The 27888-nt window shown below is 38.0% G+C and overlaps 1 protein-coding gene across 3 annotated transcripts; it reads left to right on the top strand.

Annotated features, from left to right (window-relative positions):
• The first annotated feature begins 732 nt into the window (after positions 1-732).
• On the top strand, positions 733-26928 carry CWC22 (CWC22 spliceosome associated protein). Of its 3 annotated transcripts, none has more exons than XM_014249632.2 (20): positions 733-775; positions 1239-1347; positions 4021-4088; positions 4719-4841; positions 4952-5206; positions 5709-5837; positions 7573-7741; positions 8114-8167; positions 9062-9197; positions 9279-9485; positions 9607-9669; positions 9991-10086; positions 10263-10344; positions 11491-11551; positions 19742-19819; positions 20965-21117; positions 22005-22132; positions 23114-23215; positions 23317-23513; positions 26084-26928. In XM_014249632.2, the coding sequence occupies exons 2-20, from the start codon at positions 1321-1323 to the stop codon at positions 26668-26670; spliced, it is 2715 nt and encodes a 904-aa protein (XP_014105107.1). In that variant the 5' UTR covers positions 733-775; positions 1239-1320; the 3' UTR covers positions 26671-26928. The 3 variants fall into 3 exon arrangements, with proteins under 3 accessions (XP_014105107.1, XP_005519911.1, XP_014105106.1); XM_005519854.3 differs by having other exon boundaries at positions 4949-5206; XM_014249631.2 differs by lacking the exon at positions 733-775 and adding an exon at positions 1013-1150 and having other exon boundaries at positions 4949-5206.
• The last annotated feature ends 960 nt before the right edge of the window (positions 26929-27888 follow it).

Raw genomic sequence — 27888 nt, 5'->3', positions numbered from 1 at the left:
CAGGAACCATCTGCCTCTCCGCTGAGTTACTGCCTTCAGATACTGACCCTGATCTGCTGTGTCCTAGAAGAGTTCATTTTCATTCATCTCACAAGAACTGAAGATTAACCATAAGCATTTTAAACCCTTATGTAGCATTTTCCTCATTTTTATCCCCTTCCTGTGCATTTAATTACTTTCCAATATCCAAACACGTTCGTGCCTAGAATAGGCCAGAAGCTCTCGCTTAGCCTGGTTCCACGGTGCTGAATTACTTCAATCTTCCAGAGGTGAAAAAGACCCCTCTACCACACAGGAGTTCCCACAGCATCGACGCCGTGCAGTGCCTGCCGTCTCTCCTGCACACATCTCCACCTGTTTAACTCCCGGTGTAAGCGACACAAGAGTGTGCTCGGCTGCTTTCAAGGGGCAGGAGCATTGAATTCCCTGCATTTTCCGGCGGTGCTTTGGGCAGCTCTCCACCCCTCAGGCAGGCCGGCTGACTGCGCCCTGCAGCTACACGTGCTTCTGACGGGAAATATGTGCGCTTCGTAGTAGGGGGGTGTTTTTCCCCTCGGATGCTCGGCCCGAGCAGCAGCGGGCCCCGACCGAGCTGATCTTTTATCTTTTTTCACTCCGGTTGAACGCGCTCGTTTTAAGCAGAGACGGGAAGGACGCAGCGCGCGCTCCCGCCCCCAACATGGCGGCGGAGGGGGGGTGGGGCCGGCCGCGCGCTTTCCCCGCGCCGCCGGAAGTGACGCGTCGGGGCCGTGCGCGGCGGCGGTGGCGGCGGGAGGTGCGGGCGCGGCTGGGGGTGGGTGCGGGTCTCGGTGGCAGCCCCTTCGCACCATCCCCCGGGGTCCGGGGGTGCCCCCGAGCGCTGCCCGGCCGGGTGCGCCCCCGGGGCGGGTGTTGGCGGCCTCTCCCGCCGTGCCGGCGCTCAGCAGCGGGCGGCAGGCCGCGGGCCGGGCCCTGACGCGGCTCCGCCGGGAGCGCGGCGGGCGGGCCCGGGCCGGGAGCCGTGCGGCGGGGTCGGTGGGAAGGGCCCCGCGGCCTGGCCGCTCGCTCGGGACCGGCTGTGCCGGTGAGCTCCCGGCTGCTGCTGTGCAGCCGCTGTATGAGCGCAGGAAATCGGAGTAGACCAGGGGAGCCTTTTGGCTTAAGGACTTGTGTAAGCATAGCGTTAAAGGACGAAAGAAAGGTGCCTGTTCGGCACCGTGTGCGGTGGAAAGTTTTTGATTGTGTTCTGTGTGTTACAGGTGAAATGATTTTCATGTGCTGAACTCCTTGGATTGCTTCACTTCTGCACGTTGAGAACTTTGTAAAAAGCAGGAAGTCAAGATGAAGAGCAGGGTGACACAAGTAAATGTAAGTGTTCTTAAACCTAAATTGTATGATTTGATTAATCCCATGTTGCTGCTAATTAGATTTGTAGTTGATATTATATTAAATAAAAGTTTCTGAATGAAAAGCAAGCAATACCTGTTACAGACAGCAGATGTTTACAATATAAATACTAGGAGTCAGTAAACTACAGCTATTTCTAGCTGCTGTTGTCCTTGCAGTTAAAGTCTTGAATATTATTTGTGTATAATGTTGCAATAATTGGTCAAAACTGACTGAATGATGATGGCTCAACAGCAGATGTAAGCATGTAGAGGAATGGAGAAAGATTTTGAAAAATTTAATAACGATCTTAAAAGATAAAGAGACAATAAGTAGCAGTTAATTTGACAAGTGTGTGTCATACTATGCCTGTTAAAGCTTTTCCTTTTAAAAGCTGTGTGGCCCATTTCTGAGTGGATGGGAGTGATTTTTTGGGAATGCAAAAAGAAAAAATTTAGAAATGCTGTGTTTGTAAAGTACACTGGGTTTGGAACATGTTAGCAGAACAATATTGTTATGATGTGCTACATCAAATCTGTGGTCTTACTCTGCCTTTTTTTCCAGAGTCAGAACCTGCATAGGCTTCTTCAGTCTTTTAGATTCAACTTCTCTGACTTGAGTAACTTTTAGTAGGGATGCTTGAGGGGTAATTTAATACCCTCTCCTGTTTTCTCAATCTGGTGGTGCTGCCTCATCTGTCAAAATAAGCCAGTTAGGAAAAACTGTTTGGACACTTGCAGTTAACCATTTTGATGAAAATGGGCAAGGAAGAGGACTAACTTTTGGCAGAAAACCTGGTCACAAAGAGCTGAGGGTGACAAGTTCTTCAGCAAGCATAGCTGCTTTTTCAGGGAGACGTGATAAATGGCAAACACAGAAACAGCCATAACATTGTTTTATTTCTGTGAACACTTGTCTTTTTGGTTCTTCTTGGGCAGAGACAGATTGTAAAGAACCCATGAGAATGGGTCATCCTAAAAAGATTCACTGCCTTCTTCCCATCTGCTGGATAAGATTTAAATACAACAACTGTTCTGTGTTAATCAAAGATTTTTATTGCTACTTCCTTGGAAGCTTGGGATACAGACTGGCATTATATTACTGGCCTGGGGAAAAAAAAAATCCAACATAAAGACTTTTCTTACACTTGAATGAATTCAATGATCTGCTTTGTGGTGTAATGAGCATTGAAAGGGGTAGAAAACCTAGGCGAATATGTGAATTTCTTGTACTGTCTCTGCTGTCAAAGATAATGTGCCTCTAAAATTAAACAGCTGGACATAACTTTAATAGGGATGCATGTTCCCAGTGGACAGTGTGATGCGCTTGTTTCATGTCATCGTCTTGATGCAAGCAAGAGAACTCTGGGTGTAATTTTAGCAGTGTTTGAAGTGCATCCTAGGAAAGGCAACATTCTGGGATATGTTATAGTGGCCTTAAAAATACAGTTATTGGTTTGCATAAATACACACCCTCCCAGTTAAGCTTTTGGAAATAACAGCTGCCCTGCTTTCTATGGAAGAGGTGTCATTGTATTCTGGTCTCCCAGAGTTTTAACTGGTTCTTTGGTGGGGCAAGAGGTGGTGTGCCTGCCTGTTGGTGGAGATGGTGCTGCTTCAACAAACGAGCTGAGTGTTGCTGCAGGGAGTTCCATCTAGGTGCATAAGGAAATGCTTGTGTTGAGTTTCTCCATCAAGTGAGGTATTTCCTGTTTCATAGTTAATCACTCCGTGACATCATGAGATTGTGGTTCTAAAAAATCATAAATAATATTTTAAAAGAAGAGATGACCCTTGTATGAGAGTATTCAGGTTACAAATGCTGCTGCTTGATTCTACCAAGGTTTTTTAGAAGCATCTTAATGAATCTTTCTGTTTGCTGTAGATGCTGTCACATTCTGATTTTTGTATGACTCCATACTTTTAAATGTCACAGTTCAGCCCATGGAATTTGCTGTAAACTGTTTAAGTGTGTATCACTTAAACAATCCTGCAAATCTGCCAAGTAGACCAGTGCAACTCAGATGTTTGTAATGTATGAAACTAAGCGTGGCTCAAGAGAAAATAAATTGTGGTTTGTAAAAAGGGGGAACATAAAGAAAAATTACTCAATAAAGGGGATTTTTAGGAGAGAGGAACTCTAAACAAATGGTGGAATTCTGTTCATGATATTGCATGTGATACAACAAATTAAAATGGCATCTGAAAGAGGAAAGCAGGAAAGGCAGAGCTGCTCTAGTCTCTGCATCTACTCTAGTCTCCAGCAGTAATTAACAGTAGATGCCTTAAAGAGTTTAGGAGTAGAACAGCTATAAAAGTACTTGCCCACGTACATTCCCACTCTCTACCTGTTTGCAGCTTCCTGAGCCAGATAAAGTTTTTTGCAAACCCTTGTGGATTTTCCTTCAGTGCCTTGAACCCACAGAAGTGTTTGGCATCTGCAGCATCCTGTAGCAGGGTGTCCAGCTGCTTAGCTGCTTGCTCCTAGAACCAGGAAGCTCTCCTTGTCATACCTGACTGCCATCAGCTTTATTTGGTGGCCCTCCTTGTAAAGGAGTGGGAACTGAAGGCATGGCATGCTTTGATCTGAAGATAGCTGCTCACAGTCATGGTGGGGCTTGATTTTTTTTGTTTCTTTCTTTCTCTTTCCTTAAAGCATGGTTCCAGTCATGAAAGGAAGGAAAACTACAGTTCCCGACATGAAAGTTTGTCTCCAGACGACAGGTAGAATGACTGATCTTTGTATCCTTCAATTCTGTATACCTCACATAGTGAGTCAGGAAAGTAAAAAAAAAAAACATCAGGTTAGGCTTCTTTTTATTTATTATCATAACTAAAAGCAAAAAAAACAAGTGTAGATTTAATAAGATACTTTAATGTCAATATAACAGTAATTAAATGGATTTGTTACTAAAACTTAGCATTTAGTTAAATTATCATGAGACTTGAAAGTGGAAATTACATGCCAGTTTTTTGCTTGAAGTCACATTACCATTTTTGGGCAAGATTGCTTCATGCTGTACAGGCAAAAATAAGTAGAAACAAGTGAATACTTGTGTTCCAAGGAATGCAAGGTGCTGAATTTACCATTGGTATTTGATGTTATTACTGTTAAACATCTAATTTCAAATCTTAGGACCTTTCTTTTACAGGTCTGCTTTGATTTTTGATAATTTTTTCCTGACAATAAATTATTGTTAAAGCAGACCCTTTTCTTGGGAGTAGCACATATTTTGAAACTCACGTTGCAGAATTGGAACACTTCTGCGTTGTTACATTATATTGCAAGTAAATATTAGTAACATTGCTTTTCTCAGTCTCTTACTAAAAATTTGTGTCTTGGGTTGTGAGTAGAGATATGGAGCGTGATAGGTCTCGGTCTCCATCTCCCAGGAAGAGGAGATACTCTGATGACAGCAGATATGATGAGGAATATTCAAGACGAGACTACTATGATGACAGAACTTCAGATGGAAGGTATGGAGCCCTTTGTTAATCAGTAATAAAATACTTTTAAAGAATGAAAATGAGAAAGCTTTTAATATACACTTGGGCGTTTAGTGGGTGTTTATTTTTCTCTTTAGAAGGATGGAAAGGGGGAGAGATAGACACTATGAGAGATGGGAGGACAGAGAATATGATCGGAGGAAGCAGAGAAGATACTCATCACCTGACCGTAGGAGTCCAGAGAGGTCGACAGGCCAGAGCTCACTCGCTCATGAAGAGACCACCTCAAAGAAGAAGAAAGAAGAAGTGGATCCAATCCTCACGCGCACGGGTGGTGCATATATTCCACCTGCCAAGCTCAGGATGATGCAAGAGCAAATCACTGATAAAAATAGGTGAGCTCAAAGTTACATAGCGCGTTTTTCTCTGCAAGCCAAACAGTTAAGGTGTTTAGGGAATGTTGGGTAAAATGGGATCCATTAAGGGTTGTGATCATTGTTTTGAAGGTATGTTTGTATTAGAGGAGAGATAAGAAAATTGGATTAAAAGTATACTTGCTTCTGCTGTGAAGTGTAAATGATAAAGTAAAGCAGGATACTGAATGTAGCTAGGAAGTTTTTGGAACATCTTATGAAACAACATAACTGGGTTATACTGTATCTGCAGAGAATTACACTTTGGTTTATCATTCTGGTTCAATGATTTTCTAGTGGTTGAAGCTATAATTGTGAACAAGTCTTCACATTTATGCAGTGCATATATTTAAATTAATTTTACTGATTCTATAAAAATGTGAATGAATGCCATATATATATATGTTTTTATATATATATATATGTATACAGTTTACTCTGTGCAACTTCAAATGTATACATTATTTGTGATACTTTGTAATAGCTTGGCATACCAGAGGATGAGTTGGGAAGCCTTGAAGAAGTCAATCAATGGTCTTGTCAATAAAGTGAATGTTTCTAATATAGAAAACATCATTCATGAGCTCCTTCAAGAGAATATTGTTCGGGGAAGGTAAGTCTTAGTATTTTAAAATAATTCTTTTACTTTTCTGGAACTGGTACATTAGTCTTTGTGTGTGCTATGAGTGTGTTAGTCAGATTTTAGTATTAACCTTAGGCCATATTGTCCTATTCAGAATAGTCCCTTATTTGGGAAAGGATTGCAGTGCAACAGATGGTGTATATTTCCTTTTCTTAAGGCTTCCACAATGTATTTTACTTGAATGACTTGTAATTTACAGTTATCACTGTCTATTTTTGTAGTGCTTGATTTTTCTTTTTCTGGGACAAGTAATATTTGTAGCCACTATTTAGCAAAACAAGTTTTACTACAGTTACCTGTTGTTGTTGTTTATTGATGTAATGTAAAGAAAAGACCATTATGCTGTTGGAGCTGGTAGATTGAAAAATAATTCTGTTACATTTCAAACAGATACCAACACTTTATCACAGATTTATTTGACGAGGAATGCATTACTTTTCATTATGTGTTTTAAGACTTATGTCTTTATTTGATGGAAAGATCAGAGTCATTCAACTAGCATAAAAAGAGGAGAATTAAGTAATAACAATAAAAGCTGGAGAGTGGGAAAATAGTTCCCAAATGTGATTTCTGTTAAAAGTAATAATGAAATTTCAGGCTTCTGTAGGGCTGCTTTTTACTTGCCTGTATTTCATGTCCCCCAAAGTTCAATTTTCATACTAGCAATATTATTTTAGTTTAAAAATGAGCTTATTGAATATCTTCAGAATGCACTTCTATTTGGAAGTTTTTGTGTGTGGTTTATAAATGTCAAAGTAATGTGTATGGGAAACAGCACCATTTCCCTCCTTAGTTCTGTACTTCCAAACTTACACAAAGGTGCATTAAAAGTAATGACAAACTTTTACCTGGCTGTCAAGTCCTTTTCTGAGGTCTTAAATAGATGATGAATAAGAACTGAAACAGAACACTTTTAGTTTGTAAGCAAGTAGTAACTAATTTCAAAATGAAAATACTCTGTTTCTGTGCACTAGTGTGAAATGAGTTCTATTCCATTTGTCAGTGCCAAAGTAAGTAGAAATAAGGTCCCTATGCATTTTTTATTTAGTACTCTGTAGGAGGGTTTTTTTTTTTTAGGATTTCAATAGACCACAAGGAAGACAGATTTGGATATCAGTGTGTGCTTTGAAGATCCACATTTGGAGGTTTCTTTTGTTTTTATCCTTACCCACATGTAGTCAAGTAATACAGCAAAAGTCAAATTCTGTGTGTGCCTAAGCATTACAAAAAACAAAACTGAGAGGAGGGGAAGCAGGCCACAGATTATTTTCAGACTTTCTTGGTAATAAATATAAAAGAGATCATTTGAATACTAAAAGAAATATTAGCTCATGAGTCCTTTGTTTACATTCATTTAGGCTCTAAGTAGTATTTTATAATCAGACAAAGTTCAGATTAAAAAAGGCATAATTGCAGGATACAAGATGTCTTTTTGCATGCCTAGCATTTCTAAATGTTGATCTAATATGAACAATATTTAGTGAAAGATTAGGTAACAGTTTAAGAACTTTTCAGTTCAGACAGATTTGTGCAACACATTTTGCAAAATTCCACTTGTGGCATGATAAACCATGGTTTGAAAATGATCATCTGGTTTCTTCCAGCTATTCCAACTGCACAACACTATTTCATGTGGGAAGTACTGAATAAAAACATTACACGCTTTATTACCAGAAAATTTTTTAAAACTTATTTATTTTTACAGGGGATTGCTGTCCAGATCCATTTTGCAAGCTCAGAGCGCCTCTCCGATTTTTACTCACGTTTATGCAGCTCTTGTGGCAATTATCAATTCAAAGTTTCCAAATATTGGTGAATTGATCCTCAAGAGGCTGATACTGAATTTTCGTAAAGGGTATCGCAGAAATGACAAGGTATGTAACATGTAAAGGAGCAACGTGCTGAAATGTGGAATTCTGCAGTATAACTGTGTCAAGTGTGTTCAAAGGAGCACAGCCAAGACATGGATTGAGATCAGTCTATGGGACATTTAGTAGTATTAGAGTATCATGAAAGTTTGACAACCTATTCTGGATTGATACTGTGATAGTTTGGGGTCTTCTGATTTGGGCAGGCATGTTTAATTCTAATTTTTTACTATTGTCTGTACAGTCCTGATTGTGAACAGCTACCAGAATACTTAAATAGACTCTAATTTTTTTGTGAGATGGATTAATCTATAGTATGTCTGGGTTAGGAATTTTTTCTTCCATATGTTAAAATTTCCTTGTTTATTTCTTTTGCAGCAACTCTGTCTAACATCTTCAAAATTTGTTGCACATTTGATGAATCAGAATGTGGTAGGTTTCTTCATTTCTACTCAGTTCAAACCCGATATAGCTAATTTTTAGTTTAAGACAGCAGTAGCCTAAGTGAAGATTCTGTCTGTTCTGAAAGTTGCTGAAAGCCTGAGTGTGGTGCCTGCTTTAAGTCATGATCTCTTTTGAAAAGATACTGGTAATTGCTTCCACAGTTATCACCACTTATTGTTACACTTACGCTCCAGAGCTCCCCCAAATTTCATGTGTGTGTTTGGGCTAATATTCAGCCACGTCTTAATGCAAAGCAAGGATCATTTGAGCCTCTGTCCCATAGATCTTAAACAGAGTTTTGTGCAACATGTGTCTTAGTAGAAGTAGACTCAGTTGCATCTAAATCAAATTTATATCCAGCCCTGTTCCACTTGTTTATATGTCAGAAATCAGGATGCTCTGATTTAAATAATGTCAAGAAGCAGTGTCTCACAAATATGTTGGGAATGTTCAGCGTTTTGGTAAAGTGGAAATTAATCTGGGATGTGCTGTTTGCTTATATGCCTGATCCTGGAAGATCTCATTTAATCATAGAGACAATGCACTTTGAACTGGGTTCTGTAATGCAAGTGCTGGTTTATTTGCTTTTTGGAAGTGCAGTCTATTCTTTTTTTGATGGCAAAATATTTTTCATTTCTTGCTTGTTCATTTCAATGAAACAGTCACATTCACTAGAAAATTGATGTAAATACTGATGGTAAAACTGGATCTGAAATTTTGACTTCATCTTAATCAGCTCTGCCCCACTACTGCTGCCTTGTATGTGTGACTAAACTGCTGTGTTGTGGCGTCCTCAAAGGCTGGACAGGTCTGTCCAGTAAATGACTGTGGGGATGGTGTAACATTGTGCATTTTAATTCTTTGCTGATACTCTTTACACAGGCTCATGAGGTTTTATGTTTGGAAATGCTCACTTTGCTTCTTGAAAGGCCTACTGATGACAGTATTGAAGTAGCAATTGGATTTATTAAAGAGAGTGGGCTCAAATTAACAGAAGTTTCTCCTAGAGGTATTAATGGTAAGTACAGTTAGCCAAAACCTATCTTGGCATTTGAACTAGTAAATACCTTTCATATTTACATTTGTCTCTTTTCCAAAGCAATCTTTGATCGCCTTCGACACATTCTGCATGAATCTAAAATTGATATGCGTGTTCAGTACATGATAGAAGTCATGTTTGCTGTACGGAAAGATGGCTTCAAGGATCATCCAATCATTCCAGAGGGACTAGATCTAGTGGAAGAGGAGGATCAGTTTACTCATATGTTGCCACTGGAAGATGACTACAACCCAGAGGATGTTCTTAGTAAGTTAGAAATGAAAGAGAATTCCTTAACTGCATTCCCCAAGAAATGGGGAATTCAAGCTTAAATATTAATTGCTTTTTCAGTTTGTGTTTTAAATAAAGATTCTCTTTTATTCTAAAGATGTTTTCAAGATGGATCCGAACTTTATGGAAAACGAGGAGAAATACAAAATGCTGAAGAAAGGTAGGGATACTTGTGTGTATACACAACCATTACCTATGGGATTTGGTTATTCAGCTGTTGCTGCCAACATTTATTTAACAGTGGGTGATATTTCTCTCTTGTGTAACACATTCAGTTCATAGACCTTTCCTTTGTGTTCTTCCTACTCAGTGTTGTTTCTGCATCTATGTTTTAATTCAGTTATGGTATATCTGCTTTTTGGCCTCTTCCACATTCTGCACGTGAGACACCTTTTCACTCTTCAGGGGTTTGATCACGGGGGTTTTTGTAATGGGGGTACTGTGGTCTATGTTCCATTAATCTGGGATACTGGTCTTTCAGAAATTCTTGATGAAGGTGACACTGAATCTGAAGGAAATGAAGAAGCTGGAAGTAGTGAAGAAGATGAAGATGATGATGAAGAGGAGGATGAAGATGGTAAGCGTATGACTGCCACCTTACGGGCAATTGATTGAATGTAGATGAAACGGGAAAGAAAAGCTGAACTTCTTAGATGTTTTGCAAAACTGAGATGTTCAAATGTTAATCAGTGTTTCTTCTTCAGTTATTCTCAGATGTTTTGCTCTTTACAAACCCATGTTTTTGTTTTCCAGGTCAGAAAGTTACTGTCCATGACAAAACAGAAATTAACCTGGTCTCCTTCCGTCGTACAATTTATCTGGCTATTCAGTCAAGGTAAATAGAAATTACGCACCTAGGAGTGTAGCTCTTTTCAAGTCAGTGAAGTGTAATTCTCTTTCTTTTAAAATTCTGTCTTAATGTGCAGTTGAAAAGATTAAAAAAAAAAAGTAGGGAAGTGGTCCTTATGGAGTATGACCTGACTGTGTAAAGTTGTCAAATTCTCATTCTAAGATGAATCTTGTTTGTTTCAAAATGTTTGGGTAGTGGACTGGGACTATTGCTCTAATGAGAACTTTCTGAATGAACAGAAGTCAGTGATCTTCCAAATTTTACAGTATCTTGAGATTTTATGAAAAAAATTTGAGACACGCTTAGAAATTCTAATTAGTTTGTCTCCACTTTTGAGATGAAGGAGTTCTTTTGCCATCTGCATAGTTTGGAAAATAAATATGCAGTTCCCAACCCTGCGCTATAGTCTATTTGTGGTCATCTTGAGAATGAACTCCCGCATCAGTATTTGTGGCACTCCAAACCTACTAGCTGTAGCTTCCATGTCACCAAGCTGAGAGGAGGGATTGATCCCTTGCAGCCTCTAGTATTCAGGTCTGATGCTGCATGAGGAGTGCAATGATGTACTTGTGATGGTGATCATTAGCCATGTGAATTAATACCATACTGAGGGTATCAAAGGCTCTCACATTTCTCAAAGTTATTGTTAAATACTTTCTTGCCATACTCAAACTTGTTAATCTTTTACATTGAGGGAGGACTTATCCAGCGGTAGCTAAAGGCTTTCAGAACAGGAGTGCAAAGAGGAGTCTGTGGTACATATTGCTTTTGGAGCTTGTCTGAATTGCTTGCATTTCAGTGTTTCAAAATGTGCAAAACAAGCTCCCACTTTTCTCTTTCGTTAAGTTTTGTAAGATGTTGTAATATGATAGTAATAATGACTTGGATCATCTTGTTTTCAGATTGCCTGCAAATGTAATCACTTTGAATTAATTTTCAGATAGAAACTCATGCAATACAAATGTTTATTAAAAAGCCCACAACAATAAAGTCTCAGCAGATCAAATAGCTGAGGTACTTTACTTCAAAATAGTTGAGGTTTTAGCATCAATGATCAATCTTAATATAGTTTTGGAATGTTTCATATATAGCATAGCATATATTGCACAGATAATTCTTTTTTCTCTTCAGCTTAGACTTTGAAGAATGTGCTCACAAACTGCTGAAGATGGACTTCCCTGAAAGTCAGACTGTAAGCCTTTATTCTTACTCTTCTTGTTACTAACATTATTAAGCTACAGTACTATGATAGTATCTAAAAACCTTGCTCATATTACACAACCTAGTTTGTATAGCAGGCAGATGAATGAGAGTCATTCCTTACAGCTGTTGTTCCTCAAAATTAATTTCACAACCTTTAGAGCAATGGACTGACACACATTTCACAAGCAATTTGTCTTATGCATGTGCTCCTTTCTGTCAAGCAGCACAAATGTTTGCTCACAGCCTGTTAAAAGGGTCTGTTGTTCAGACTGGTGAAACTTTTGTCCTATGGTGAGAATACAGCAGCATGACAGAGTTCTGTCTCTGAAAGGACTCTGGGCTGAAGATAGTATTTGCAGGCAGCTATAGACTTTTTATCAGTGGGGCTTGAAATTTAGCACAGTGCTGAGTGTTTTTTTGGTGCTTTCACAGTCAGTCTTTGAATAAACAGGGTATTGAATTAAAGCAGTTTTGTGTGATTGTTTGCTGTAATTTTGGAGATCATAAGACTAAAGGTGTTTTGTCCTCAGACTCTGTAAGATCAAAGTAATTGCTGTGTTTTCAAGTAATGGAAACTGTTCTTCATCCAGTACTTCTGTTCAATACTGGTAGAATGTAAATGCACATCTAATTTTCCAAGCAGCTTTTCGGTCAGCTGTAAGCTGTCATCATAGGAACTGTACTTGGATGGGCTCTTTAACTTCCTGTGGCTTTTAATTATCGGTTTTATTTGAAACTGTGTGTCTGTAATAAGTAACTTTAGTATAATACTAACTAGTATGGGGAGATCTGGGCTACACTTAGGTGTTCTTTAAGAACTTATATTTATCTATCGTTTTTTCAATTCTTGTACTGTTGCTTGTTTCTAAGCAATTTACATGGAAGTAAACTAAGAACTGAGATTGTGTATCTTTATTTTAATCTGGTTCTCTAATTCTGTGTATGAAATGCAGTATTAAGCATGCATAAGATAAGATTATAATTCTCTGTGAAGTATACATAACCTGAAGAATACTAAAGAGAAAAAAAAGACCTGTTTCCAAGCAAATCAATTCAGCTATAAAGAATAGAGCAAACAATCTAGAATATATGTCCTAGACCGTACAACAGAGTTATTATGCAAAACACTACTTGCTTAACTACTACTACTTAATGCTTAGGATTTGATACCATAGCAGTCTCTGTCAGCTCCTAATTTCTGTGGGCAAAAGCTGCTCAGAAAAACTAAGGGAAGGAAAAACCCAGCAATTAGTATCAACCTGTGATTTGGTACTAGTTGTAGGAATTATTACAATTCAGGATTCAAAACTGTTGTAAAACTGCTTCCTCTTATCACATGAGACTTCTTTGTACTGATTTTTTTCCTTAAGAATCATAACTACTCTTTACCTCATTTAATCAAAGGTATGAGAGCTCTGAGTTGCTCATTTTATGGAATTAAGCTCCTTTATGGGGACAAATATATTTAAAAAAAATAAAATGCTTTCTGGTCATTGTGAGAGCAGAAGGATGTAGGCAATAAAATTCTTTTGGGCTTTCTAGGGCTTAAGTGGATAAAGAAACTCAATACATTCAGAAGGAAATTTGTTTGAATTAACTGACAGTTTTTAAGCTAGAAAAATCATCTTTTATTTGTTCAATTTACCATCTTCAGATTGAAGCCTTTATTGAATTAATTCCCTCTGCCTTCATTAAAAAAACAAGCCATTAATGAGCTTGCAGATGACACCAAGTTGAGCAGGAGTGCTGATCTGCAGGAGAGCAGGAAGGCAGAGGGATCTGGGCAGGCTGGGTCAGTGGGCTGAGGCCTGCAGTGTGATGTTCAATGAGGCAAAGTGCTGAGTCCTGCCCTTGGCTCTCAACAGCGCCAGGCAGAGCTACAGGCTGGGGCAGAGTGGCTGGAAAACTGCCCAGCAGCAGGAAGGCACTGGGAGGTGCTGGTTGGCAGCACCTGAACATGATCCAGCAGTGCCCAGGTGACCAAGGAGGCCAATGGCATCCTGGCCTGGATCAGGAATAGCGTGGCCAGCAGGACAGAGGCACTTGGGACCGTGCGGCCACACCTGCAGTGCTGTGTGTGGCTTGTTCAGTCTGGAGAAGAGGTGGCTTGAAGGGGAATTTATCGCTCTGCAAGTACCCAAAAGGAGGGTATAGCCACTGGGGGTTGGTCTTTTCTCACAGATAACAAGTGACAGGACCAGAGGAAATGGCCTCAGGTTGCACCAGGTGAGGTTTAAATGAAATACTAGGAACAATTTCTTGACTGAAAGGGTGGTCAGTTGTTGAAACAGGTTGCCCAGGGAAGTGGTGGAATCAGCATCCCTGGAAGTGTTCAGAAGATGAGTGGATATGGTTTAATGGTGAACAAGATGGCATTGGGTTTTCGGTTGGACTTGATCTTGGAGGTATTTTCAACCTTTATAATTTTCTACCACTGTTATTTTAGCCATAAAGCACTTCTTTATTTTTCAGTCTGTTTTACTTAAAACTTCAAGAATCTGTATTGCAGGATGTTGTGTGTCTTATTTTTCACACTTTCTGATTCAAAGCTTTAAACAGTCTTGAGAAATTCCTGAAATGCTTGCTGAACTCTTGGGTGAACCTGCAAATTTTGTTTATGCTCATTCTCTATTCCAACTCCTACTATGAATGGCAGTCATCATGAGAAACAGGAACTAGAGCATTTAGCTGAAGTATTCCTTAAAAATAAGATGAAACTTAAGATTCTTGTTGCAAAATTTTTTCAAATCAAGTCTGATTTTACAGTAACTTTCTGCTTTTCTTCTGAAAGGATTTACTTAATAAAACAGTATTTATTTAATTTTGACATTAAGACTGTTTTCCACAAGCTTTGAGTAGTACATTACCAATTAAATATAAGAAAAAACTAATCAGAATATTTGAAACCTAAAGACAGATGCAAAAACGTGTTTGAGACTAACACAGTCCTAATGACCGTCTTTGGAATAATTCTTCCAGAAATCTTCATGTGTAGAAACTTTTGGTGTGATATATCAGGGCTGAGTTCAGAAATACATTAGCAGTTTTTACCAATGGTTGAATTATCAGATCATTGTGTCACATTAACTATTGTGCAACACAAGTTGTTTGTCTGTTTAATACCAGTAATGGATCTATCACACAGCTCTGACTTGCAGAAAGAGGATTAAGGTTCAGATGGATAATCTGTGGACAGGAACAACATAATACTGCTTTTTGGCATTGCAGTTTAGGACCAGCTGCTGAGAACGGATGTCAGCACTTCTCAGATTTTTTTTTTTTTTTGAAAAACACTTAAAGTGTTGAAATGTTTTCATTTCTAACTTAATTTACTAGGAGTGGGTTTGCTTTTATTCATATTTAGACCAAATTGAAGCCTACAGATCAAAAGTGAAATAGCTTTGCTGTCTGTACAACAGCCTGTGCAAAGCTGTTCTAAACAAGCCTTGCAATTGCTTCTTTGGGCATATGTTCAGTCTTGGCAGAGCTCACTATTTGACTTTTTTCGAAAAGTACTGTTATTATCTCTGTTAAAGCTGTATTAATCCCCTGTATTACCAAAGAAGAAAATTTAAATAAATTAAAACTGTAGTTAGAGGAGTGTGGTATTACCAGTTGTTCATACTTCTGAACTGTGGGGAAAGCAAGCAAACAAGCCTGGCTAAAATGCAGACAACTAAAAAAATTAAACCAACCGTACATTGTTCTTGCTCTTTAAAAACGTGCCTAAAATGGACTGACTTTTAGGCTTTTCTTCTTTCTTGGCTTGTGATAGGAACTAAACTTGTATACAGAAATGTTGCTAAATTAGAGTATCTTCTGACACTGTGCATATTCCAGATAAAGGCAATGCATCACTAGATTTTTTTATTTATTTTTTTTTTACTTGAAATGAGAAAAATTCTTGCAGGCACAGCCTTCTTGAAAGAATTATGCATGCATCTGACGCATCTTCATTTTTATGGGGTGGTGTCACTTGCTCAAAGCAGTCCTAGTTGGTGGTGTGGGAGTGGAGTGTCTCGTGTTATTTATGCCTTAAGTCTTGAAGATAACACAAGTACTTATGTTGACTAGACTATTTTCACTTTCAGTGAAAATATAGTTCAGGAAACTGATGCAAAGCGGGATGGTCTAAGGCTGATAATTACCTGCTGGTCAAATTGATGAATTCTTAGATACATGAGTTTCTTTTCTAACTGGAGGGCATTGCTGCTGGTAAGTTTAGCAACTGCACCATGATTCGTTCACAGCCTTACTGCTGGCTATAAAAGACAATCCTGCTTAAGTAGCTTTTCTGTCTTTTGAAGCAGGAGGTTTTTGTGGGCCTGAGGTGCAGAATCATTCTGAATTTCCATGATTTATCAATTTTTAAGAAAAAGTACTTTGCATGCACATACCATGTCATGGTGTTTGTTGATGTCTGCAAAATGAAGGTACAGAATCCATACAGAATTAGGCTGTTGTGTTACTGATCACAGGCATTAGCTAGAATTCTGACTAGATCTTCCACAGATGTGTGTATGCATTTGACCTAAGGAGGTGGAATTGCTCAGAGTGAAGTCACTTAAGGTGAAGTTTTGCATGTGCAGCCTTCAGGTGGAAGGAAAGAGATACTGTGGGACTCTGATGTATTATTTCATTTTTGCGTGTGTTTGTGTGTTGGAGACTTGTAGCAGCATGATTAAAAATATATCTATCCTTATATCCAGTTAATGATTCCAGTGTAAAATGTTAAGTCTGATTTATGCAAGATTTGTGATAACCATATTCAGCTTTAAGCATATATTTCTCTAAAGAGAAGGGAGTTGAGCAAAAAAAAGGGATAAGAGTTGAGGAAGACCATTAGCTAAGCACAAGACAGACTTGTGGAGCCTTTGTAGTAGCTGCTAAAAGCACTGCACATAGTTTGACCAGGGGCTGCCTGCTGCTGAAACGCGATCCATGGCTTTGCCAGCTTTGGCTCTAAGTGGTAACTTAACAAATGAGGAAGAGAAAGCAGAGATGCTGCGAAAAGTAGGCTATGTGATGGTTGCACCCATTGAAATGTGCAGCAGTAAGGAAAGCTTCAAGGTAGTCAGTGGGAGTAAAATACGCTTCAGTGAATTAAGAGAGAAAAAAGGAAAAGCGTGGCATCTGAAGCAGTAAAAATACATAAAATGCAAGGCGCTCGTTTCACATAATTTCAATTTCACATTGATTTAAATGAACCTAAGGCCTGCACTATGTTTGCTTCTGGCACACCAATTCTTCTAGTTCCATGAAGAAACTTACAGAAATTAAGTGTTGGCATTGAAAATTTTATGTTTTAAGAACAGCTTACACAGGGTGGGGTTGGGTTCAGCTTATGTAAGCAATGGATGGAATGGAGCTGTGAGGCTGGCAGGGGAAGGAGGTGGAAATGGCATCACTTCCAGTCAAGGTGGGCAGAAGTGACCTCCACATGGAGATAGCCTGGGGGGCAGCTCTGAAACTGCAGTCTTGGCTGAATGTTTATCTTAAAGAAATTGAAAAAATGAGGGGAGAAGGGGCAGGGGATAAGTACTAGCTGTGAAAAGGAACCTGTGATCAGAAGGGGATAAGTTACTTTAGCTCTTCTGCCTGCCACGAACACAGCCTTTGTGTGAAGCTGAGAGAAGATATACTGGGCAGGGTGTGCTTGTGTTTTGAAATGGTAAAACTGGGAGAAAAAAACAAAACAAGTCTGATTTTTCTGTCTTTTCCTTTAGCATCTTTAAATGTATGATGATACTTGCCATGTTAGGTTGAGTCATGGTTCATCTAAGCCATTTTTCTGTTTGGGTAAGAGCAAATAGACTGTTTAGGGAGAACAGTGAGAAATGCAGTGCATTTGGAGAGAGCTTTCTCCTTATCTTCTGTCTTAGCAGTTTTGGGAAGTGCTATTGTTCTCTATGATACAATAATAAATTCAGGATTTTCACAAAAGATGGTTCTCCATCTGTATGAGATGTCAGATATTTTGAAGTGTTTTACTTCATGATTGGATAGCTATGTATACTTTCTTAACTAAGCTGAGTAATTACTTGTTGAGCATTGCAGGAAAACACTTAAACAACACAATATAGAAATTGCCTGTAAAATTTGGGAACAAATTTTTTGTGGCCTTCAAAACAAGTGATAGGCTAAGTAACAGGCTCTTCATGCCATAAACGTCATTGGGAGTACAGAAATTAGTTCACTAACTTTTGAAGCTGTAAATTAGGCTAGAATTGCCATCTGAGCTTGTTGCATCACTCAAAAAGTAATTAAATAATTTTAAAGTTTGTTAATTTTAGATCTGGAAGACAGTTACTCTAGACCTAACCTCAAATTGTTTAGATAACACCAGCAAGAATGTCTTTATGGGCAAACCTATTTTCATGCATGTGGTATTCAAGATACCCTCCTAGAAATCATTGTAATATTTAATTAAAATGTTAAAATATTTAATTACTGTAGACCACAGGGGGATACCAAAGCTATAATTGCATTTAAGATGAGGAAGAAAAGTAATTTGTTTTTCAAGTCTTCCTGACATTATTAACAGTGGCATCAGCATTTACCCTTTTTATTGTTAGAAACTGATTAACTGCAGCATTAGTGTAAAATGGGATAATATAAAAAGTTAATATGCATTTTAATACATCACATTAACACAGTGTGACAGTGTTAAAAGGAATGCCTTTAAACACATCTGTAAGTTTATTTGGTACATTACTGCCTTGTTATTTGGAGGAGTGGTTTCTTTTCTTGTTCAGCATGGCTGGCTTTTTATTTGTTTTGAGCTTTTATGGTGGGCAAAAATGTTTCTTCTGGATACTTGCTTGGAAGAATGACACAAATGGGAGAATATGAAATCCAATGTATGATGCAGTAAATTGGTGAAAGAGAACAAAATGCTTGAAATCATTCAGTAGTTTTTATAGGAATGTTACTTTTTGTTAAAAGAGAAATTAAACTAATAATGAAAGATACATGACTGACAGCCAGAAACCTATTTGGGAGTGTCATAAATTGGATTACACTATGGAATTTGTCTTAGGAGAAAACAGTAATAAAAAAGGTGAATGGGTAAAAACTGCAGCGCTATTTTGAGCATTGTGTAATTTCATGGCTTTTAATTTATATAAAAACATTTGCTCACTTGTCTTAATTAATGTTGCCAAATGTACCTAAATCAATTCACAGCTGCGTTACAAGCTGTATCTCAGGCAGGTCAGGGGAATAAGTTTGGTTTTAAACCTGCATGGTCTCACTCGGCAGGACCTCTGCTCTCAGCCTCAGGTGAAGGGCTCTGGCCCAACAGGTGAGGTACAAAGTGTTTCCCTCTGGTTCCTGTTTGCTGTGTGTGAAAGGAGAGGAAGAGGCAGCTACCAGAAGTTGATCTGATAATAATCATGGGGTGATGGTGTTGGAAGACAAGGAGGAAGGGTGCCAGAGAGAGCCTGTATTCCAGAAAGACTGACCTACCTGTCCTGCATAGTTGGCATTATGGAACAGGAGAGCACCTTCTGTTCTTCCATCCGTGTTCACCAAGGAGGCAGGAAAGTGGAAAGCAGACTGTCAATGATGAGGGATGCACAAATGTTTTGGGAGACTAATCTAGCCAGGCTTCCTCTGTTCATTCCTAGCCGAGAAAGAGAGATGCTCTTCTATAAAGGGTGATTCAGAATTCAGCCTAAAACAGCTGATTTAGAAAAGTTTCTCTTGGTTAAAGAGGAAGTCCAGGCATATTGGCTTCTCAAAGGTGAGTTTAGTCTTTCTAAGCATCTCCCTCCAGGCTAAAGCCATTGCAGTGAAGCTCTAAACAGAATATCACAAAAAAGAAGTGACTGACAAATTAAAAGAAAACTACGTAAAAAGCCCTCAAAACCTTCATTTTTTATCTTATAACTTCTTTTTTCGTTGTGGTAATGAGTTCTGATTTTTTTTGGTTAGATGTACATTGTGTTAACACATTAATCTTAGTTTAGGCAGAAGAGGAAATTTGAAGGGCAAAAGTTCATATTGATATCCAGGAGAAATTAAGAAAACTACTGGTGTTGCCAATGAAGTTTGATGTAAATACTCATGTCAAAGCTCACATCCATGTAAGGCTTCCTTCAGTTACTTGGTATGTACTATGGGTTTTTTACTGCTACAGTGAATTTAACTAGAGAAATCCTCTTATTTTATAACCCAGAAAGAACTCTGCAATATGATACTTGACTGCTGTGCTCAGCAAAGAACATACGAGAAATTCTTTGGGTTACTGGCTGGGGTGAGTTCTGTTTCACATTTTATACTATATGATAGAAAATTTCATTGTTTTACTCTATTTTTTGTGTGTCAAACTTAAGTTTAATGGATAAATAAAACTAAGAGTCTTTTTATCGTTCTGAAAATGCTTGTGTTAATTAATTATTTTAGTGGACTGAATTAGCACTTAGATTGTAAAAAGCATAGTGAATGCAGAATGAGAGAACTCACTTTCCCTTTATATTGTTGCTTATTTTGCCTTCATTTTTTTCTCAATATGGTAGAGCAATAAATCAGTGGCAAAAAAATGGTATTAAAAAGACATAATAGTATTATGAGCTACCAGAAAATAGCCTTTTTACAGTGCTGAAGATTAATCTTGGAGACTCTTGTCATTTACAACCTTGTCCAAAGCCGCTTAGTAGGTTTAATTTAGAGCACAAGATTGAATACTTACTGTACTGGGCTTGTGGTTGTTTTGTTTGCTCTTCAATAAACAGCCAACTCTCTGATTTTGTCTAACTATCTGCTAATTTAGCTGCAGTTACTTCTTACTTAGGGTTTCCCTATCGATAATATTGGCATATCTGAAGAGTCAAGGCGAAATACTTATCTTCTGAAGGGAGCAAGCTTTACTGAAAGGGAATGCTTCTTCTCAATTGTATTTTTCATCCATTATTTCAGGGAATCCTTTTGCTGACAGTCAGTTACAAAGCACTAACCATATGAAGCTGCATGTTCAGACGAATGTAAATGTTGATTTCCATATTCTCTGAAATATTTATGTCCAAAATGTCTTACTTCTGTTTCCTACTGCCTCTCTCAATTGAAATAGTGGTTCATTGATGTCTTGAAAAAACACAGGGTGGTGTCAGGTGAAAATATTTGATGTACAGAAGTCAAGCAAAATGCTGGATAATTTGCTGTAGTTCAGAACTGCTTTGCAATGCAAATGAGTTTCTTGTCCTAAAAAACTGCTCAAAGCTATAAGATGTATCAATATATTGATATATATCAACATACTGAGTGTTTGCTCTTCCTTCAAGGGTTATTTGAAAATGAAATCTTGCAGTAAATATTGACACCATTAGGTCACCTAATTGTAGGTCATTTGTATGTTTAGTGTTCATTTAAAGTGATTGTCTAAATTGTATCATACTGTCTCAGCGTTTCTGCATGTTAAAGAAAGAATATATGGAATCCTTTGAAGCCATTTTCAAGGAACAGTACGATACCATTCATCGTTTGGAAACGAACAAACTGAGGAATGTGGCCAAGATGTTTGCTCATCTCCTGTACACAGATTCAATTCCTTGGAGTGTAAGTTAAAACAAAAAGCCGTTGTCCTCGATCTCTTGTTCAGCAGTTAATCTCCAGTACTCCACAGTAACAGTAACATATAATGTTAAAACATAACTCCACAGTAACATATAATACATTAATTCTAGTATTATTCTACACTTTATAATGACTTGTGGCAAACTGGATTATCTTAAGTAAATTCTCAGGTTGAAAAATTATGTTTTGTCCCATCTCCTCTTTCTCCCTCTTGTGTATCATCATCCTCTCTCCCCATTTTTCAGTAGTTGATTTAAACTATTATTTTAGGGAGTTCAGCTGGAATTGGTTGTTTAAAAAGTACTTCTTTTGGAAAAGAGTTTTGAGCTTCTAAATTTTGCTAAATTAGTAGTATTGAACTATGAGGCAGTTAGAAATACTGCCATTTTTTATTTAAATTTAAATACCTAGTAAATAAAAGCAATCTCACAGTATGAGATGTTATTATAAACACTAAAAATTAAGAAATAAAATCAAGTTAACTTCTTTTCATATTGTTTTATTCTTGTTTCATAGCCTAGTCTGTCATTCTTCAAGCACACATGAGTCAGTCCAAATATTTTACCTCTCCTGTATTTAAGTCCCAAATCTTTTAACTTGCCAGAAGTTCACACATCTGATTTTGTCTTGTGGAGCTTTCCTAGATAAAAAGAATCCTTAAAGAATTACTAGCATAAATATGATCAGCAGCTGCTCCCAGGTGGTAGAAAAGAATTTTTGAGAAAGATGGTCTTGACTGGAATTTATGAAATTAGGGGGGGGAAAAAAACCCAGTCTTTATTCATTATTTCAGGAGGACAGAAGTTTTTAAGATAGGAAAAGAATGTATGTTTAAACTTAAAGGTTAATGCTTTTCTGAATATTTTCAGGTCCTTGAATGTATTATACTGAGTGAAGAAACTACCACATCCTCCAGTAGAATTTTTGTCAAAATATTCTTTCAGGAACTCAGTGAATATATGGGACTTCCTAATTTAAATGCAAGATTAAAAGATGAGTAAGTTGAAACTTTATTTTCAAAACTGTAAATTTAATTAGGTTCTTCGTCTGGAAATGTACAGATAAGAACTCTGTGTTCAGGTTCAAGTGAGACTGCCCTTCTGTAGCTGCAGTACTTCAAGAATAAGTTCATGTATAGATTTAGTCATTGCAAGGAGTCACTTCTGAAGCTGAGTGCATTGCTGTCATTTTGGGTTCAAAATTTTGGTACATGCATGACTCTTTGCAAGATGTATCTGTTCCCCCTCCACCCCGCAGTGGCACTCAGCTACCGTAACGATTTCCAAGTGTGAGTTTATTTTTATATATTGTCAGCTATATGGCTGCATAATAAATGTTACTGGGGCTTCTCTTTCTGACAAAACTTAGAAAAAACACACAACTATTAGTAACAGTTTCTCTAGGATTACTTACTAATCCTTAAATGTAGTATAAATAACATTCTTTTAAATCTGCATGGGATTTAATGCATTGCATTCTGACAATGTTATTTGCAGTTGCTTGAGCTATTTCTTCTGAGTTGGGATTTCTTTTGTGTACGATGAAGAATTTGGTAGATGCTTTAGCTCACGTAAATTTCAATTTGAAACTATCTCTAAGGCCCTGTATGAGGGGATTTCAGCATTGATCTCTAATCTCTGAACTTCTTGGTCAGCAGCTGTTATCTTTTGCCTACCCCAGGCTGCTGCAGTTCCACGCGTCACTTCAGGGTTTCACAAAGTTGGGGTTTCTGTTGTCATTATCTGTCAGTATGTATGCGGCTCTCCTGTGTATGAGGTTCATGTTGTCATAAAAGAGCAAGTTTTTAAATAGTATTTCATTAGATGCATCACAGGTACAAACAATGAAAGTGCTGAAAAATGCATGAAGAGATGCATTTGCTTTCTTGTGGAGATCCATAGTTTCTTTTTTGGTTTGTTTATGTGAGTGAGAGTGCTGAGCTGGCATGGTATTTAATACAGATACTTGTTTCCATCAGGACACTGCAGCCTTTCTTTGAGGGATTATTGCCTCGGGATAACCCAAGAAACACTCGCTTTGCCATCAATTTCTTCACTTCTATTGGCCTTGGAGGACTAACGTGAGGAACACTTTTCTCATTTGATATTTACTTTCTTCATTTTCCCTATCCTGACGAACAAAAAAATAAAATTAAAGATTTTTTTTTTTTTTGCTAATTAGGGATGAATTACGGGAACATCTTAAAAATGCACCAAAGTTGATTATGACACAGAAGCAAAATGTTGAGTCATCAGATTCCTCTTCATCTTCAGACACAGACTCTTCCTCAGATTCTGATTCTGACAGCAGCAGTAGTAGTTCAGAGTCATCCAGCAGCAGTGACTCCTCATCCAGCAGTGACAGCAGCAGCGACTCAGGTATTTAAACACCAGCAGTACAACTATTCGCTTCTCTTTTATTTCTTTCTCCAGATATGTTATTACTGTTTCTGTCTATACTTGTTTTTAGGAAAATCTGGCTATAGACAGTGGTCATTTCTCTGTTTTAAAAACTAATAATTTTTTTAATTTAAAGTTTTAAAATATTAAATATTTCTCATGGAAATTTATTTTTGAATTTGAAATAAAAAAAAAATTAGTTCAATTTTTAGAGACTTAAATATCTGAGAAACATTGGTTTGTAGATTTTTTTTTTCACACAATTGATACCTGCTTCACTCTACTATGACTTCCGTTTATTGGAGGATTGAGGGATTAGAGTCATTCCCAATTATTTTCTCTGTGTTTACTGTAGACACTCATGTCTACAACTCCTTTTTTTTCTTTGCTTACTTGAGTGAGCTTGATGCTCCTTGTGTCTTTCCCTGGAAATACATGCTTCTCCTTGAGTCAGAAATCAGTTCTTCTGAGTCCCTATTTCTAATTCCTCTGCTTCAGGAAAAGCTGTGTGGTGATACAGTGAAGGTTCTTGTCTGTAGAGGAATTTCCAAGGAAGAATTAGCTTTTGCTGATAACTTATTTTGTATTTTTATGCATTATAATTAGTGTTTAGTATCATACTGTTGTGCTGATGTAGAAACTTCTATTATACATGAACTGTCATAAGCATTGTTTAAAGTGGTTGCTGTTATGAGTTAGTGTGTGCAGTCTCCCCCAGTATATATAGCAGGAGCAGATGATAGCACAGCATGACTTCCTGTATCACGGAAGTGTGCTGATTCAAAGTTAATTTGATTTATTACATGTCTTTGAAATGAAAATTATTAATAAAATAAAAGCAGTGTGAACTGCTCCTGCTTTGGAAATGCAGTTCTGTTCTCCACCACAATCTCCTGTCCAAGGTGGGAGCTGTGTGTCATGGCTGATAGCATTAGTGACGACAGCACGAGAGGAGGACACAGCCAAACGGGGTCAGAGGAGGCAGTGCTTCAGCACAGAGCCAGATGGTCCTGCAGGGTCAGCTGCAGCTCTGCTGAGCTGCTTCATAGGAACCAGAGGGGTCAGTCCTTAGTGATAAAACAAGTCTGCAGTCTGCAAGAAGCAGGGTTTTTTCAAAGTTTAGGACTTTCTCTTTTACTGCTTGCCTTTTCTCCACTGAGGAACACATTCATTAAAAATTGTATCTTGGTACCTTTGCAGCCCGGTTTCACTTTTCAGTTTCTTGTGTACTTTAATATAGTGGTCAAAAACACTAATTGGAGATAACAGTAAGCTTTAATGGCAAACTTGGTTGAGGTTCCATTACTAGTTACAATTCTAAAGTCTTCCTGTGTTTGCAGCTTTTAAAATCTATAAAATTACTTGGAAGAGTTAAGAGGCATTTTTCAGAGGAATGTGCTGCAATATTTCAGTGTTGATGCAGTGTGTAAAAGAAAAATAGAAAACCTGCTTATTAGAAATTGAGCTAAGTTAGAGTTTCCTGTTGTACTAGCTGTTAATGCTTGGAACTTCATCAGCTTCCTCAGCTCAGCACTGCCCTGGGGAGGTAGCTCTAAAACAAGTCCAGCGGAGGATAAAATATATCTGCCGTCAAAGCAGCTGGTTCTTTTCTGTTTGCTCTCTCAGGTCTTTTCCTGCATACTGGTGGATGTAAAATAGTATGGAAAGCACTGCTTAAAAAACTTAATGGATTAAAATGTATCTGAATTGATCCATCATTGCATTTTAACAGAATGTCAGCAAGCCTTAGTTCAGAGAGTAGACAATTCAGATAATGCATATTAATAAATATGCGTCTAATAAATCAGTTCATGGCTGTGATATTTTCTAAAGGTGATGAGAAGCAGCTGATGTGATTCTATAGTTCATACAGTAAGGTGAATGAATGGTTATTGTAAATGGCTGTTAGTGCCAAATACTGTCGAGTGGGATGTAAAGGTCCCTGATTAAGAGCGAACATGAAGGGTAAGACCTGTTCCACTGAGATGAGACTACTGTGTATTTAGAAATACAGAAGTTAGTTTTAATCTTGTTGACAAAGCTGTCACTATTTCTCCTGAAAAATGAGACCGAAAGCCATTGTTATATTGCTGCAATACCATTATCTCAAGCCATTTCATCCTACCTCTTTTTCCTCATGGGATAGTGTTGGAGGTTTTTTTTCTCATCTGCTGTTTTTCATCTCCATTGACTGATAAGCTTTTCCAGGAAAAGTAAATTATTTTGAGATTGGATAGTCTGGGAAAGGTCATCTTCCTAGGAAAAAGATTATTTGTGAGAGTGTTTTGGTGTATGACTTCACAGCCTAGTCCTATTGTACAAGTCAGCAAGAGGGTGATGACAGGTAGAGGTTTTCAAAAGACGGGCATCACTTGCAGACAGCAAAGGGATAAAAATCAGGAGTTCATTATTTTGGAACCTTGGTCCTGATACATGTGCACTAATGTTTTCTGGCAAAAACCAGTTTTTGGAACTCTTTCTGTAGTTCAATAAGTTTAATATACTAAATTAAAATGCAATCTTAGTTCCATAATTTGTTATAATTTCAGATGTTTCTAAAGCCAAAAGAAAGAGAACGCAAAAGAAAAACAGAGAATCTGATAAAATTTCCAGGAAAAAACAAGAAAGGAGAAGGAAATCGCCTGAAAAGAAAATTGGAAGGAGGCAGCAAGAGGAAAGAAGTGATACCGAGAGCAAATCAGAAAGAAATCACCGACATTTGAGAGACTCACACAGGAGAGATGATGTTTCAAAATACCACCACAGAGATGAGTCCAACGGCAGAGATGGTTACCACAGCGGAAAGGATAGGAACCATGAAAGAAGTAAGGATCCAGAAAATAAACACAGTAATTCAAAACTGAAGAAAGCAGAAAGAAGAGCTTCTGTGTCTGATGATGAAAATTACAGACACTGGAGCAAAGACGACAGACACCGTAGTAGGAAAAGAGAGAGATCAAAATCCCGAGAGAGGGAGCGTGGCCACTGCAGCCCGAGGCAGGAGGAGCAGGAGGAGCGCTCCCGGAACGGTTCGGAGAGGCAGCGGGACAAGCACAGCCGTTACCCCGAGCAGCACCGAGAGTCCCGCAGGAACGACGACAGGCGCAGGGACAGCTCCCCGCACCGGCGGAAATAGAGCCCAGCCGCCATTTGCAATCAAGGTGCATTTCCGAGCTCTTAGAACTGGGTTTTAGGATCTATTACTGAAGTTTCTTTCAAAAAAAAAGAGATTTTGTACAAAGCGGTCGTTTGCGTTTGTAAATTTTACCAGACTTTTTCAAATTTTCAGTACCACTTTTTTATAACTGTTTCTCATGGAGTCTTTCTGTTATGTTCTTTGTTTGGAAAGACAAAGCTCTTTATTTTGTGAATAAAACAGTAAGATACCAGCAAATTGGGTGTTCTGTCACTTAGTTTCAAGTATTTTTAATTGTAACTTTGCAATCTAAAAAACTTTGGTTTTTAACTCCACTTGTAAATTGAAAGCCAGGTGCTGAGGCTGGGATGGTATTGTACAAATTTCAGACTACAAATGTGAATGTTACATGAGAAAACGATAAAATTTTCCAACAGGCATCCTATATCTGCATGTTCTTTCAACCTCACAAACATGAAAGCCTTTTGACCAAAATTTTCAGGAAATCCTCAGTTGATTTTTTTCTTCAAGACTTAAAAATTGAAAACACAATGTTGCTGTTTCAAATGTCACATGTGAAAGTGTGTCAGCTTGTTCTGTTACTTTTCACAATGTTTTTTAATATTGTGACATCCTGAGCTAGTTACACTTGTGATGTTTTTGGAACAAAGGGTTGGTTTGGTTTTTATTTTCAGTTGTGACTTTGATTTCCAAGTCTTGGTCTTCAACTCTATCCCTACAGCAGGAACATTTAAGGAAGCTCTTTTCCAGTATATAAAAAACAAGAAAGCAAAATGGGATGTTTCAAATCTTTTTACATGCTTTGAAGTGCTCAAGTTTTTTGAAAGCAGAGTTCAAAAAAAACACCCCTCAGTTGCTGCAGCACTTCATGATATAAAACTGTTCTGTCTGGAGTCATGGCGTACAACTTGCTCAATCTTGATTTCATGAGAAATGAATCAAAATCATCTGGGTAAGACGAATTCTCAACAGTAAGTTACAGAAAAATTTACAAAGTCTTCAGGATTGAAATAGCAAATAGTGTGGGGGCATGGTCAGTAGGAAAGAGGTGGTATTTGCAGATGATGCAGTTGTTGCTCTGTGACAGCATTTCTTTTTTATTTGGGAAATGGACACAAATGTTGGACAAAAGAGAACTTTAACATTTCATTTGTAAATCATATTTCTTGTATAAAGCATAAGAAATACATTTGAGCT

The sequence above is a fragment of the Pseudopodoces humilis genome, chromosome 8 (genome assembly GCF_049639895.1).
Source record: "Pseudopodoces humilis isolate 2021_Gansu_Grassland_sample_001 chromosome 8, ASM4963989v1, whole genome shotgun sequence".
In the NCBI taxonomy this organism is placed as follows: domain Eukaryota; kingdom Metazoa; phylum Chordata; class Aves; order Passeriformes; family Paridae; genus Pseudopodoces; species Pseudopodoces humilis.
This window is presented reverse-complemented; position numbering and strand designations above follow the sequence as displayed.

What these genes read in the sequence shown, in the direction of transcription:
- CWC22 (XM_005519854.3), top strand. Translation starts at nt 1,321, where the DNA reads ATGAAGAGCAGGGTGACACAAGTAAAT. An exon ending in AGTTTGTCTCCAGACGACAG is followed by an intron (nt 4,089 to 4,718) that starts GTAGAATGACTG and finishes GGTTGTGAGTAG; the next exon opens with AGATATGGAGCGTGATAGGT. An exon ending in CAAATCACTGATAAAAATAG is followed by an intron (nt 5,207 to 5,708) that starts GTGAGCTCAAAG and finishes ACTTTGTAATAG; the next exon opens with CTTGGCATACCAGAGGATGA.